At 46.8% G+C, this 15,998-nt stretch overlaps 1 protein-coding gene across 2 annotated transcripts in view; it reads left to right on the top strand.

The window, feature by feature from the left end:
• Positions 1-258: 258 nt before the first annotated feature.
• Positions 259-15,998, top strand: part of SH3KBP1 (SH3 domain containing kinase binding protein 1) — a 311,729-nt gene continuing 295,989 nt past the window's right edge. The window contains exon 1 of one of the 2 annotated variants that reach the window (XM_012784660.3): positions 259-585. In XM_012784660.3, coding sequence (XP_012640114.1) covers positions 582-585 — 4 coding nt within the window. In that variant the 5' untranslated portion in view covers positions 259-581. The remainder of the gene's footprint in view (positions 586-15,998) is intronic. The other variant, XM_012784664.3, reaches the window with a different exon arrangement.

The raw sequence follows: 15,998 nt of genomic DNA, 5'->3' as shown, positions 1-15,998 counted from the left end.
GCGGGTGGGGGGCAGCGGCGCGGAGCCGGGTCCCTCCAGAGCACGCGGTGAGGGGTGCGGGGGAGCGCCTCGCCGCAGGGACGCCCCCGGCGCCAGCCCCCTCCCGGCCCCGCCCCTCCCGGCCCCGCCCCTCACTGGCCCCGCCCCCGCCCCGGCGGCCGCGCGTCCCCGGCAGGCGGAGCCGCAGGAGCATCGCGGCGGCGGCGGCGGCGGCGAGGAGGAGGGGAGAGCGGGCGGCGCGGCCGCGGCTGCCGGGCGCTGGGCTGGGCGGCGCTTTTTTTTTTTTTCGCAATTTCCACTCGCGGGGAGCAGGAAACCCGGCGCAGCCGGGCGCAGCGGGCCGCGATGCAGCAGCAGCAGCAGGAGTCGCCCCGGGGCAGCAGCGGCAGCAGCAGCAGAGGCAGCAGCGGGCGGCGCTGAGCCGCCGCGGCCGCCACTGAGGAAGAAGCCGGCCCAGCCGCCGCCGCGTCCAGACCCGTGCGCCCCGATCCCGGCGTCCGGATCCCAGCGCCCCGACCCCCACGCCCGCCGCCTCCGCCAACTTTCACGCTGCCTCGGCGGCCCGGCCGGGTTCGACGCCAATGGGTGAGTGGAGGGCCGCCCGCGCCCAGGCGCCCACCTCAGCCCGGGGGCGGCGCTCCCGTCCCAGAACCGCGGAGATGGGGACGGCGCCCGGGAGGCAGAGCCCAGGCGGGTGACACCGCGGTGGGCGCCCTCGCCTGCCTTGCGCACCCCCATTCACTCCCACTTGCGCCGGTGTCCCTGCCGAGCCCGCGCGCGGCGCCGACGGGAACCCGCGGGGCCCTGGGCAGAGGATCGCGGGGGCTGGCCCCGGGCGGCTAGGGCTGAGGGATGCAGGGGGTGTGGTTGGTTTTTTGGGTGGGCGGGGAGAGTTTTGTCTTGGCCATTTTTTCACCCGTGCGCGCCTCCACTGTGCTGCAGACGCGGGTACCCGGACCTGGTGGGCACCGGCCATGCGCGGGGCTCACGGTGCCCGCCTGGCCCTTCCTCGGTGGAAGCTCCGGCTTCCCGGGTCTTCGGGGAGCTGGGTTGTCTTGCGGGGTGCTGATGGGGTGGGGGTGGGGCGGGAAACGCCCCAGTACCCGGCCTGGCGCGTCGTCCAGGGTCCTGAGCTCCTGATGCGCCTCCCTTGGCATCCCCCTTCCTCTTGGCCCTGGCCCCCTCTCTGCCTGCCTTCCTCCAGCCTGGCGAGCTCTCCGCTCAATGATGCTGAAAGGCCACTTCCCACACCCTCCTCTAAGTCCGCAGGGTCGGGGAACTGCAAGTGGGGATCCAGTCCTTAATTTACGGAGCAAACATCAGTTCCAAGTAGGCAACTAACCGTTAGATCCCCTGGGTCACATTTGGTATAGATCCCGGAGTATTGGAACCACCTTGCTGCCCAGAGGAGCTGGCACTTTGTTGGGCAAAGGACTTGTGATTGCCTGGGCTATTAAATGTTTGGTCTACCCAGCTAATATTTTTGCTGACAGCCAACCTCTGTTTTTCATGCCTCTGGCAGATTATTTTTGGGTGTTCCTAGGCCAAGCAGAGGGAGGCTGCAGATTATAGTAAATCATCATAAAACGAGACCTCTCTGTGTTCAGGTAACAGGATTCCATAGTGATAAGGGACAGTCAAAGCTCATGAAGACAGAAGCACTGGGAGAGGGAAGGTTTAACCCAGTCAGTTGCTGACAGGCAAAGTTGAAATCCCATTTGTGGTTCTTTGCCAAAATGCTTTTCCTTTCTTTAAGTGATGGTAATCTGATGACCTCTCAGCATTAATGTCACTTTTTTCACAGTGTCCTTCTCAGATTCCCGTGGCACCCCCAGTCTAAATTAGTTCCTGTTACCTTTTCTCATACAGTGGCTTTTTCCTACAGCAGTATTACATATTTAACACTGTCCTCCCTACTGTAAGCTCTGTGACCATAGGGGCAGTGCTGTGCTGCATGTTTTGCTCAGCACTGTTTTTTTTTCTTTTCTTTTGGTGCCTGGCACAGAGCAGGAGCTAAATAAATATTTGTTGAATGAATGAATGAATGAATGAATGGTATGAAATCCTCCTCTACAAAACACTTCACTTGAATTCTTGTTTTGCTTTGGCCCCTGATAAGGTGATTTAGTTCATTGATAAAAGCATATACTTTAAACCTTAGAGGTCACTTTAGTAATGGATTAATTTGTCCTGAAGTAACAAAAAAATCCACTTGGTGACCCACCTTTCATTTTGGGTGGGTCACCGAGAGGATTATACACATAAAAAAGTTAGATCCGAATGTCCTTTCCTGTGGTCATGCTGTGCTTTGTATATCTCAGTGAGAAGGGGACTGAGTCCCAGCTAAGAAGAAACAGATCTGTTTATCATTCAAATCTGAACTGTTTTCATTCTTCAGACCCTCCTAAGAAAATTAGAGACTGCTTCTGTAGCTTACAGTCCTTTCAAGCTTAGTCTTTACTGTAACCATTAATGGGTGGGGGAGGGGAGCAGAAATTGATTTTCATTTATTTCAGGAGTTAATTCTTAGAAGTGATAAGATTAAAATGAATGTCATTTACTTCATTATGTTTATAGTGGGATTTAAGGTGTTTGTAGGAGTGTGTGGCTAAAGATCACCTGCTCTTTTTGAAAGCATCTGCAGCAATGTATTTGTGATGATTACAAGTATTTATTGATTCTATATGTCTTCCAATGGAGTGACCTCACAGTGCTGAGGTTGTGTGTACACACACACAGGCATGGCCCTTCCCCCAAGTTTCTGGTTTTCAGAAGATTTATCCTGTTTATCAGTTTGATTCAATTTTTTTTTTTTTTTTGAGAGATAAGGTCTCACTATGTTGCCCAGGCTGGACTCGAATTCCTGGGCTCAAGCCATCCTCCTACCTTAGCCTCCCAAGTATCTGGGACCACAAGTGTATGCCACTGAGCCTGGCTGTGATACACTTGTATTCTTACCTGGCCTGATAATGATATTTCTGTTGATGGAAACACAGTTAAATTGTATTTTCTAGTCTTTGATCTTAAAACTATGAATTACTGAGAAGAACCAAATCCCTAACCCTGAAACAAAGCTGGTTCGTTGCAAAATGGCCTCATACAAAAGCCCATGAGAATGTGCCCTCTGAACTTGCTGGAGATGCCTACAGTGCCAGACACAGGGAAAGCCTCTTATAATTACAATTGCACAAATATTATTATGACCCAAATCTGTAAGTAGTGAAGGGCTTGCAAGCCCAGCAAATTATGTCTGTTTAAAGAATCCTGGAGTAACAACAAAGTACGGACAGTTTTTAGCAATGTATTGTGTTAGTGGTAGGCTGCTTTATGCTAAACTAAAGCCAAAATGAATGTGATGTGTTGGCTTCCACATACAAGTCTTGAGTTAGAAATGGAAGAAAAAGGGCTTCCACCTTTATCGTACATGATCTTTACGCCCTTCCATCTAGCCTGGCACAAGCAAACCTTGCTGTGACCCTGGTTGCAAGATGTTGGTTATTTCTTCTCTTTCTGCTTCAGTTCTTTTTGCATTACTAACATTCTCTCATCAAGTCTTGTATCTGTCATTGTTTTAAAGTATGCTGCATACAGTGGTCAGTATTTGCTCATTTCTCCATCTAGCCTATGTTTTTTGACCACCTGCTTTGTACCAGGCATTGTGCTAGGAACAGGTGCACATAGACCTGCCAGCTTGGGCTTCTCAGTCTAATGGAGGATGGTTTGAATGTTATGCTCAGGGCAGTATGGAACGAAAAGCCACGGTAGGGCTCATGAAAGAAGAGTAGAGAAGGGGAATCTAGCTTAGGCTCGAGAGGGGTAGGGACGATGTCTTTGAGGGGATGGTGGCTGAGCAGAAATCTGAAGGTTGAGTATGAGTCTTCACTGACCTCCAGCCACACACCTGAAATTGAACAAGCTGGGTTTTCTCACTGCAGGGAAGGAGAACAGACACCATGGGAACTGGGGGTTGGAGTGGGGAATCTCAGCCAGAGGGTTCGAGAAAGCATGACTTAAAGGATTTGCACCTGTGTCAGGCGGTTTGAGGGAGCAGCTAAGGAAGTCAGGCATTGCTCTGGATTGAACACTGCCATGGTAATTCTGTGACTGGGTGTCTTAACTCCTATTTTCTAAAAGCAGGGAAAATTACTGCCAGGCTCTGGTTGTGGCTGGAAAAGCAGCAGCAGTCAGTCGTGTTAGCCAGGATTCGGGGATGTTTGATCACGTTTGTGTGGACAAGGTTTATGTTTCGTCCGTGTTCAGACATGATTATGAAGTGGTCTCATTTTGGTCTTATTGTGTTCTGGTCACAGAGTGGCTTTGCCTGATGTTGGAGTTCTGGCGAGCTGTTTCTGTTCAACAGGGCACCCAGGCCCAGCTGTGAGTGCCCAGCCAGCAGGACTGCTCGCTCTTTTGCTCTGAGTTAACTAGGAGCAGGGAATAGGAGGCAGTGCAGGAGGAGAATGGCTTTCTAGGTATATTCTGTGGCTACTTAATATCAGCCAGCTCTAGCCTGGACTGTTCTTCAGCATTAAGCAAAATGGATGACTGAAGTGTTATAATACGAAGGGAAGAGAGAGTAACCGAGCACGCTGCTGAGATCCAAGGAGTTGGAATCTCAATGGGAAAGATGCAAGGCAGGAAAATATTAGAATCCTTCCAGTGTTAGAGAAGTGGTTTTTAGAGTGCGGTCCCCAGATGTGCAGCATCAGGCTCGCCTGGGATTCCTTTAGGGATAAAAATTCTCTGGCTTCTTCCCAGCAGATCTAATGAATCAGGACCTCTGGGAGTGGGGCCCAGCAATCTGCATTTTGACGAGCCCTCCAGGTGGTTCTAATGCAGGGTCAAGTGTAGAACCTCCTTGCCTTACAGGTGGTAAAGCCCAGGCCTGGAGCTGGTGGCTCACTGGAGCACACAAGGCACTCTGTTCATAAAGCGAGATGCTCTTATAAGTGACACATGACCTTAGAGAAAAATACATTCCTAGTTCAAACAAACTTCTCATGGAGTTAAGGAAGAATAGTATGGATTCTTTCATGAATCCCGTCCAAGCCAGACCTCCAACACCTGCACGTTAGTGACACTAGCCGGTTGATCTCATTCAGTGTTGGTCTCCAAGACTTTTACCAGAGTATCACACAGGCCTCCATCTTCTTTAGAAGAGGCTTTGGACTATGCTGTTAGCACTATTCTAGTTTTCGATATTTGTTCATGATTTTCTATATCTGGTACCTGTATTCGTTTCTTATTGCTGCTGTAACTAACGCAAATGTGGTGCCTTAGACATCACAAGTTTATCCATTACTGGGCTAAAATCAAGATGTCAGTGGGGCCTCATTCCTTCTGGAGGCTCTGGGAGAGAATCCCTTTCCTTGCCTTTTCCAGCTTCCAGAGTCTGCTCTCATTCCTTGGCTTGTAGCTTCTTCCTCCATCTTCAATGCCAGCAATGGCCAGTCAGGATTATCATCCATAACCTCCCAGCTGACCTCATGCAGGTGTGTCTTAGATACCTCAAACTGAGCATGCTGCAAGCTGAGCTTTGCCGTCCTCCCCCTCCTCCTCTGGTACCTGCCGGGCCTCTTGTTTTCCCCATTGCATTGAGGGTGTTCCCGTCTTTCCTGTCACTTCTATAGGCATACTGCTGTGTGCCTTACCTCTTGTTCCTTCTCCTCTCCCCCTCTCTCAGCTCCTTGCAATCTACAGTGAAGCCCAAATGTTTCTGGAATTGGCCCCATGTGTCTACTCTTCTGCAGATGGTTTAGCACCTGAATACATTAGCCAAGCCCTGGTGAAGCTTGGTGGCCACCCGATCAGTGCCTTTTCTCGTTTGTTCAGGCCTCTGAGCCTTTGCCCACCTAATTCTCTCGATGGGGAACAAATGTCACTCTCTTTTCTGCCTTGTGCGCCTCTCTGTATTAGCTTCCTATTGCTGCTGTAACAAATTACTGTAATACAAACCTAGCGGCTTGAAACAACTCAAATGTATAATCTTACAGTTCTGGAGGTCAGAAGTTCCAAATGGATTGTACTGGGTTGATATCAAGGTTTCAGCAGGGCTGCATTCCTTCTGGAGGAATCCATTTCCTTGCCTTATCCAGCCTCTAGAGGCTGTCTGCATTTCCTTGACTCGTGACTGCATCACTCCAAGCTCCGCTTCCAACCTCACATCTCCTTCTAGCTTACACAGCTCTGCCCACATTGCTTTTATGAAGATGGTTGTTTTATACTGGGCCCACCTGGACAATTCGAGATACCCTCCCCTTCTCAACAGCCTTGACTTAATCACACCTACAAAGGCCCCTTTGCCATGTAAGGGAATGTATACGCTGGTTCTGGGGATTAAGATGCAGACATCTTTGGGGGCCCATTATTCAGCCTACCACACCCCTCTTCCATCTTTTGAAGCCTGCTCCAAAGGTATGTTATACAGCACTTCATCTTGTATTAAGTCTGTGCGTCTCCAACTGGGTCTCCAACTGCCAATTCCATTGCCCTGGCGCATTGCCTGGCGTGCAGTAAGTGCCATATGTTAATGAATGAATGTGTAACCCTTTCACCCAAGTATGGTTACTACTTGTGATTCTATGAGACTATGGGCTGCCAGGAGTGAGTGTGACCGTAAAGTCTCCTGGGCAGAGCATGTCGACAAGATCTGTTTGCTGACAGTTCATGGTGGCCCACACCACAGTAGGTGAGAAGGGTGATGCCACACATGTCATGTGGCTTCAAAAAAGAACTGCAAGTTTCAAGATAGGAAATTCTCTGGCAGTGGCTCTCAACCCAGGGTTTCCCCCTCCTCCAGGGGAACATTTGGCAATGTCTGGAGACACTTTTGGTTGTCACAGCTGGGGCGGTCAGTCTACTGGCATCTAGTGGGCAGAGGTCAGGGGCAATGCTAAACATCCTGCAGTGCATGGGATAATCCCCCACAACAAAGAGTTATCTGGCCCCAAATGTCAGCCGTGCCGACTTTGAGCAAGCCTGCTCTGAGGGCACCTCGGAAGCTTGTTAACACAGATGGTTGAGGCATCATTTCCATACTTCAGCGACAGCCCTTCTGGAACATACAGTTTTCTTCTATTGCCACAGTCTTCATTTTATGAATGAACCTAGAAGTCATTAGAGAGCAGGACTCTTGGCACTGTCTTTCACCATTTTGTTCTTGGAGTGGAGAGTGTCTTAATACAACTGTTGCTGCTCTTCTGTCGATACCCAGGTCTTTAACCCGGGGAGATGCAGCCACTACGTTGTTAAGCTTGTTTCTTGCAGTGTTTGGCTGCTAGTGGGATGTGTTTTTATGTGGGGGGACAGGTGATAGGTCCTTCTACCTCTCACATATTGGTCCCTGGAATCGAAGTGCTGGAAGGGTCCTTGGCAATCATGGCCCATGCCTTCACTCAGAGAGGCAGAGTGACATGGTCCCCCTAGTGGCAGAACCCGCCTGCCTTTCAATATGAAAGAACCAGCCCTGAATTATGGTAAAATATATATAATAAAATTTGCTATTTTAACCATTTAAGTGTCCAATTCAGTGACATTAAGTATATTCACAATGTTCTGCAAACAACCTTACTATCTAGTTCCAAAGGGTTTTTTTTTAAATCACCCCTTCCTAGTAAGTTTCTAACTTGAATGTCAGAATCCATGTCACCTGGGAGTTCCTGGATGGACTGGTCGATTTGGAGAACACTTGGAAGGAAGCCCAAGGATCCCAGTTGAGATTCTAGAGGAATATAGGAAAAGGAAAAGTATGGTTATGTTGTTTTTGAAACATTTTTGGTAGATGTTTCCTTTGGGAGGCACTTCATCTTGGTTCTCTCTCTCCGGGCACCTTCCCTGGTTACATACCTTTCATCCTGTGGGGAAATTTCGAATTTCTTTTTTTTTACCTCCCAAAGCACTTGTGAGTTACTGGCTTGGGTAACTTCCTTGGCAATTACTGGGATTCATTAAGAATGTTTGAATTGTAGAAAACACTGCAATGCCAAACCGATCCCTCGAATTCACACACAAAAGGTTGATGGCGTTTCACATTTCTTCCCTTAAATTCCTCCAGCTGGCAAAGGTACACTGGCAACCTGGTTGATTATATGCACTTGGTTTTGAACTTGATCATTATTTTATGGACAGTACCTTACAGACAGTTCTGTAGTTTACATTAGGGGACATTTAAAGCAAAATATAGCTTGTGGATCTTAACTCAGTGATAAACCGTGCTTATATTTAGCCTTAGGAAGAAAAAACACTAATAACAAAAATCCTATGTTATTTGTCCTAACTGAACAGTATTCAGTTTGTAAGAAAAGCCCAGAAAAGGCCTTTGCTTATTTCCTTCCAGCGGCCAGAGAAGTGGTGGGTGCACCGCAGGAGGCTGGTTTGTCCCCAGGTATGGTGACAGAGTGGCAAGATGAAGTGCAATTCAATTTGTACTGTTATTTCTTCCTATCTAGGATTAAGTACTATAAATATTTCAATGTTCATTAATTACTCATTTTGCATAACAAATTTAAGTCCTTAAGCACGCAAGTACAGCATGTATAGATAGTTTAAATTACCATCTCCTTCAACTTCTTACTAGTCAGAATGCAAACAGCAGCTCTTGTGTTTTTACTGGATTTTTCTGGACTGTTCTAGACTTGGAAGACTTGGGGCCATGTTCTAGGTCTGGTCCTCTGGGGCTGCACCAGTTTTATCCATCACACACTACCTCCCCATGTGAAAAGTCTTTAATTAGCTTTAGTGTCCTGTCTAATTATTCCAGCTCTGTTCTTATGTTTGTGCCTGGAGCTAGACGGAGGTGCTTGAACCTTGTTTTGGATGCAGACTTCCTTGCTTTGCTCTCCCCTCCCCTTAACCAGCTTCTTCATGGATCTCCATTTTCTTCACTAGACTGTCGGGGATGCTGCCCTCTGCCTGAGCATTTTACACGCTGGCTTCTGGATGAAATTCACTAGGCAGGGATGGCTTCGCAAATGCACTTTGCCTTTCTCCTATATTGATCATTAAAACTGAACAAGCAAAAACACCTCTTCACAACTTGGATAAAATGGGACAGTTTTTAACCACCTAACCAATGATTTCCCATTGTCCCTTTGTTCTCAATAAACTATTAGATGGAGAACAGAGGTGTCAACCCAAATAAGTCTGTCAATGAGCTCATCTGTGATACCTAAAGGGAGTTGGGCAGAGTGTTTATTAATTGATAGTATTTTTTTAAGCTTAATTACTGCCTTTGCCAGAAAACAAATGAAAGCATTTGGCTGGGGGGCTTGGGGGGTAGAAGTGTCACCAATTGAAGAAAAAATTAGAAAGGGGGAAGTAGTTCACACTGTGCCCATGCTCTATAGCTGCTTACTTGAGAAATTTTTAAATTATATTTTAAAGTTAATTTTTGGAATAAGTTATATATTCATGTGATTCAAAATTCAAAAAGTGAAAGTATTTGCAGTAAAAAGTCGCCTTCCCGTCTCTGTCCTCCAGCTATCCAGTGACTCTCTCCGTAAGTTGTTGATATTTTGTTTCTCGAGTTTTCCTTCAGGGAGATCTCATACATATGCCAGCAAGTGGGCATTTCTGTTATTTACCCTCCTTTTTACATCCTGATTAATTGATGATGACCGGACTTGTATCGAATTGGTGATGTGTACTCTGTGCCTGGGTCCTCACACATCTGATTTCGATGGGGACAGGTGTATCTTGGAAGAGTTCTCTACAGTGGTCCCCAACCTTTTTGGCACCAGGGACCATTTTCATGGAAGATCATTTTTCTATGAACTGTGGAGGGGAGGATGGTTTTAGGGGGATTCAAGTGTGTTACATTTATTGTGCACTTTATTTCTGTTATTACTACATTGTAATATATAATGACATAATTATACAAGTCACCATAGATTCGGGACCCCTGCTGTGTACGCCTGAGTCTCAACTGATTCATGTTCTTAACTGATAGAAACTTTGTCCTGGATCTTAACTGATGCAGGACTTGGTTCTTAACTGAGTTAGGAACTGTCTTCCCACTTTCACGTTGTGTGTATATAGTAAGGACTTTCTTCAAGTGACGGAAGCCAAGCAGAGCCCAATAACCTGAAAAAGGGATGTTGTTTCCAGGGACCTCTTGGGGAACCCAAGGGTGTCCCTTGCAAAAGCTGGGCCCTGAGAAGAACCTGGAACCAGGGATGGGCCAGCTTCCCAGCATGCCCTCTGGCCATCTCTCCTCCCTGCCCTGTCCCCTTTCTTCTCTCTGTATGACTTGTTCGCAGGGCACATGCTACAGTTCCAGCCACTTGTTAAGGGTGACTTGGTTTGGTGCCATTTCCAAATTCCCATTAGTGAGACTCTGAGCCCACAGGAGTCAGTGTCACCACCCCCCCACACACAGGTGGCTGCTCCATGCCCACATCTATGGCAAGAGGCAGGTGCCTAGTTCCAGTCCTGGCATAATGTCAAGGAGGGCCTAGCCGGTGGCAGGTGTGTGCTAGGTGCTGGGACACATCTATGACCCAAATGAAGCCCTGCCCTGGGAAGCAGTACCTGGGGAGGTAGGGGCGCTTGTGGGGCTGTCCTTGGGACAGGCACTATAAATGAGGATGCTAGAATTCCTGAGAGTGCCGAGGACCCATTTTCTCTGGCTTTCTCTTGACAAGGGGGTGATTGATATGAGACCGTGTGGCCTCGCCTGTGCTCTGGTGACCGATCGATTGAGGATATTCATTCCATCCTCACAGAGTCCTTCCATAAGGCTCCCTTCCAAGGGCCCCTGTCTGTGCCAGGAACAGTTGTGCTTTGAAGTAACAGTTTTTGTGTGTGTGCGTGTTATTTTTTTTGAGTCAGTCTCACTCTGTAGCCCCAGGTAGAGTGCAGCGTTGCCATCATAGCTCACAGCAACCTCAAACTCCTGGGCTCAAGTGATCCTCCTGCCTCAGCAGCCTTCCGAGTAGCTGGGACTACAAGGGTGCACCACCACACCTGGCTAATTTCTTCTATTTTTAGCAGAGATGGGGTCTAACTCTTCCTCAGGCTGGTCTCGAACTCCTGAGCTCAAGCAGTCCTCCTGCCTCAGCCTCCAAGAGTGCTAGGATTCCAGGCAGTGAGCCACTTCAAAAGGCCAGTGATGGGGTTATTTTTACTCTTTGAGATCCTGAATTACATTACTGAGCTGGGTGTCTCCTATTGAATTGGTGGCACTTAAAAAGTGAGGCTTTGCCTTTCCGGGGGCCTTGGGTGGGTTGGTGATAGCATGCCTAGGGGAAGGGCACAGTTGTGACATGTCTGACTCTTTTAGGGAACCTGTGGGTTTTTAAATGGAGGAAGAGATAAAGACATTGTGAAAAACAGCCACCTCCTGGCAAAGGAACCCCTGAGGCAGAGACTGCTCCGGAAGGGGGCAGGGGGCTTGAACATCTCTGGCTGTCTGCCTGGCTCCTCCCTCCTTCACCCTTTCTCTCTCCTCTCTCTGCCCCTACCATCTCCCCTGTAGTCCCTCACTACCCTCTTCCTTCCTCCCCTCCTGTCCTCTCCCTTGCACCCCCCATTCAGATTCTCTGTCCCCCACCCTCTCTTTGTCTCCTCACCAGCTCTCCCAACCCTTACTCCTGCTGCCCCCTCTTCCCTCCCCCTGCCTACACCTTCTCATTCCCCCTACTCTCTCTCCCCTCCACCTGCTCCCTCCACCTGCTCCCTCCACCTACCCTCTGACTGTCCTCTCTCCTGCATGCTCCCCTCCCTTCCTCTGAGCACCTCCTCTTCCACCCTCTCTTCCCCACCCCTCCTCTCTCACCTTGCCCACATCCCTTCCCCCCTGCGCCCCCTTCTCCACACTGCTCCTTACTAAGCAGTCTTCTTCCTCTTCCTCCTCCCTCTCTCCCATCTCCCACCCTCTCCCTCCATTCCTTTGTCTCCCTCCAGCTCTTTCTTTCTTCTCTCCCATCCTCTCTTCTCCTCCAGCGCCCCTTGTCTGTCTCCCTCCCATCTTCTTTCACCCCCACCCAGCTCTCTACCCTCAGCCCAGTTCCTCCTGCACTCTGGCTTCCCCACACCCTCCCATCTTTTCTTTTAAACCCTCTCTTACACAGTATTGCCACAAGCCTCACATTTTCAGTCCCAGAGGGCAGTGAGAGCTGGCACAGGGTGACTGGCCCTGCCCAGCCCATAGTCAGCCAGTGGCCCCTTCGGCCAGCACAGGGCCTTACCTTAAAAGCCATCTCAGATGGATTCCAAGAGAGGGCTCCAGCCCTGGCTGAGGGGCCAGGCATATTCTAGCACATGTTTCTTATTCTAGCTGCTTAAAATTTTTTGGTTATAAATATTTAGTGACTATATTACAGAGTTTAGAAAAAAGGAAGCAGGAGAATTTTAACTGACCACCCATGCAGTACCCAAGTGTGACACGGTCATTTTATTTTAGTGTATTTCTTTTTAAGACTTTTACTATATACTTGTATATTATGTATGTGGATTTTATTTATATCTATGTACTAATTTGATATATAAGTAATTATATGTCCTATTTTTTTTTTCACTTAACTTCATGGTCATCTTCAAAGCTGATATTTTCAGTAGCAGAATATTTGAATTCATGCATCTTAATTTATGAAAGCATTTCCTTATTATTTGAGCATTTAGGTTGCTTCTATAATCTCGATGTTATAAATAAGGATGTGATGGACATATGCTCCCTTTTTATCCTGTAAGGAGATCAAGTTGTAGGCAGGGTGGCATTTTATATCCATTTTTTGTTTCCATAGGTCCCCAAGTGACTGGAATGGCCTATGATGAGAAGGAAAAGGAGTGTAGTCCAGGGGGATTGTCACATGTGGATTGGCAGGGTGATTGCCCTCCTTGTGGTTGCTTTCAGTGTTAGTTTAAGAAACTGTGCACTCACATGACTTACCATCCCCTCTGTGTGTGTGTGTGTGTGTGTGTGTATAAGAAAGAGAGAGTCTTAGAGAGAGAGAGGGAGAGAGATATCAACACTTCTAAAGGAAACCGCATGTGGGCTTTCATGCTCCACAACACTGTCTCTATTCCACTGCACCATTTTGAGATGATTAATTCTGGTCTCAAGTTCAGGTGTGAGGTTAGGGGATGCACAGCAAGTGGTGAAACCCTTAGGGGTTTGGTTCCTTCTCTTTCTTTTCCCCCTTTTTGCCATTGTTTTACTTTCACCACCTGACTGCCACCTAAGGGAACTTTGTTTCCCAGGCCATGGGGAAAATTGTATGTGGAAGGCCCTGGGTCATCAATGTGACCTCATATTTGGCTGAGATATGGATCCAAGTTCCGTGCTGGCAAGAGAAAGGCCATGGCTGTAATAAGGCCCTTGTGATTTCTAGGTTAGCTTTGTATCATCATCAGGCACTCCCCTAAAACAATTATGCTTTTAGCTTCAAAGGGCACCAAGCAAGGGTGGCTAGAACCCCCAGGATCCAGGCTGGAAGAACCATCTCAAAGCCTTGCCTTTTTGACGTATCAGTTTTGTTAATGGATGCATTGTGGACAGTATACATTCCTCAGCCACCAAGTGTATGCCAAATGGCAGCACATGTACCTGGCAAAAAATAAAATAAAATAAATATTTATGATGTTCAGGGGCAAGTTTCTGTGAAGGTTCTAAAATTCACCATAATAAATGTAGCAAATATGTACTATATACTTTCTTCCTTTGTTACATTTTCATATTGTGAGAGTAACCTGACTCTAATTTGTAAGACAAACAAAACAGTTGACTCAATACTGCTGTATATTGGAATTCAATTAAATTCTACAAGTGTTTATTGAATGCCTGTTAAGTGTAAGATCTGATAACTAGAGGAACTCAAAGATATCTGAAGTTTCACTCAATGACACATTTTACTTAACTTTCATTTCCCTCATGGGGGGGGGGGAAGATTGTGATGTGGTCATTTTATGAACCGCACGATGAAATAAGCAGTTAAACCAAAGGGTGTTTGTTTGAACAGAAAGAAGGAAAGGTGTAAATTTTAGGCACACACATCAAGTTAGAAGAGAGCTTTCTGAGAAATAACAATGTTTCATCAATCCCTGAAACTCCCTCCTTGCTGGTAGTTTAGACAGAAGCAAAATACAGCAGGGTTTCTCAAATGGATGCTGAGTTTCTTTTCACAAGGACAATGTTTCCCAAGAATCCCTGCTTCACCTTACACTTTTGAAAATGCTTGTTAGCTTAACATGAAATTTAGCATTTTAGCCATTTTCAAGTGTACAGTTCGGTGGTATTAAGTACATTCACATTGTTGTGTAACCATCACCACTATTCACCTCCAGAAATGTTTCATCTTCCCAAGCAAACTGAAACTCCTTACCAGTGCCTGGAAACTACCATTCTACTTTGTCTCTGTGAATTTGACTATTCTAGGTACCCCATACAGGTGGAATCATATAATTTATGGTCTTTTGTGTCTGGCTTCTTTCACTCAGCATAATGTCTTTAAGGTTCATCCATGTTGTAGCATGTGTCAGAACTTCATTCCTTTTTAATTGCCTTAAGCTTTTAAATAATAATGCTACTTGAAAATACAGGCACGTAACTAGATATAAGCTACTTTTGCTTTTAGCTCATTTGCAAGTCTAAACTTGAAATGAATTCACAAATTAAGTATAAATTAACCCACTAACGTTCAAATCAACACTAATAGGAGACACGATGGCACGCTTCGGAAATGCAGTTGATGCTCGGCAATGTGACAGGGCACACGCTGCTGGCTGCGGCGCAGTCTTTTTGTGTTCAGTTGGTTCTCCCACCTCTTTTCTCTCTTCAAGCCCCAGCGATGATCTTCCCTTCATACAGTTCTCTCTCAGGCCTTTTCATGGGGTGCTACCCATTAAAAACAGTTCTGAACGCTGATACGATTCTTGATGTCATGTGTATGGCATCAAGCATTGTTATAAAATGTATTGTGAACCCGTTGTTTCTTGTAAGGACTAAAACCAGGAGTCCTCAAACTTTTTAAAACAGGGGCCAGTTCACTGCCCCTCAGACCGTTGGGGAGTGCGGCACACATTCCACACATGCGCACTGTGGGCCTAGGACGAGTTGGCTGCTAAGCAGGACAGGCAGCGGTGGCAAAAACACTCCATGGGCTGGATAAATGTCCTCAGCGGGTCTCATGTGGCCTGCGGGCCATAGTTTGAGGACCCCTGACTAAAACACTGTGTGCTCTGGCTCCATCCCTCCCCTCTCTATTCCCTAGAGAAAACAACCACCATAAGTCCTTTTTAAAAATCATCTCTCCCTTCTTTTTTAAGAAATAGTTTTTATCATTTCCATATGTATCTCTTAAAAACATATTGTCTGGTTTTGCTTGTTTTTACTTTTATAAAACTGGGACCAAAACTGCACAGAGACTTGCATGTTGTCTCTACTTTTTCAGTTTGCTTATTTTCCTATCTGGGATTCCATTGTTTAAATATGCCACTATGTATTTACCCTTTCTCCTACTGATGGACTTTTGTATTGCTTCCAGTTTTTTTCTACTATGAACAGACTTCTATCACCATTCTAATAAATGTCTCTGGTACATGTATGAAATATATTTTTTAAAGGTATATATAGTGAGGGGTGGTTTTGCTGGGTTTTAAGTTGCTGGATTTCCAAAGTGTTGTACCAGCATATATTCCCAACAAATGAATGAATGAGTGAACAAACTAATGAATGAAGAAGATAACATATTCATGGAAGGAGAGTGTATATGAATATTCAACTTTAGAAGTGAATGCCTAATTGATTTTCAAAATGTGTGTTCCCAGAGTGTAAACATTTCTGCTGCTCCCCGTTCCCACCAATATTTTGGTATCCTTGATGTATTGGGGTGGAGGCTTAAGTGCTGTCATAGAGACCCCAAGATAGCATACCTGTCTGTTTCCCTCTCAGGTTACTTGCCTGCTGGCCACTGGACTGGTCAAGGTGGGCAAATTGCTTTGCTCCATGAAGTCACTGGGGACAAGGTTCCTTCTCTCTTTTTGGCATGGCTGGAGTTGGCTCA

This window comes from Microcebus murinus, chromosome X, assembly GCF_040939455.1.
Source record: "Microcebus murinus isolate Inina chromosome X, M.murinus_Inina_mat1.0, whole genome shotgun sequence".
NCBI classification, from domain to species: Eukaryota; Metazoa; Chordata; class Mammalia; order Primates; family Cheirogaleidae; genus Microcebus; species Microcebus murinus.
The sequence above is the reverse complement of the archived record's forward strand: the minus strand, read 5'-3'. Positions and strand labels throughout refer to the sequence as shown.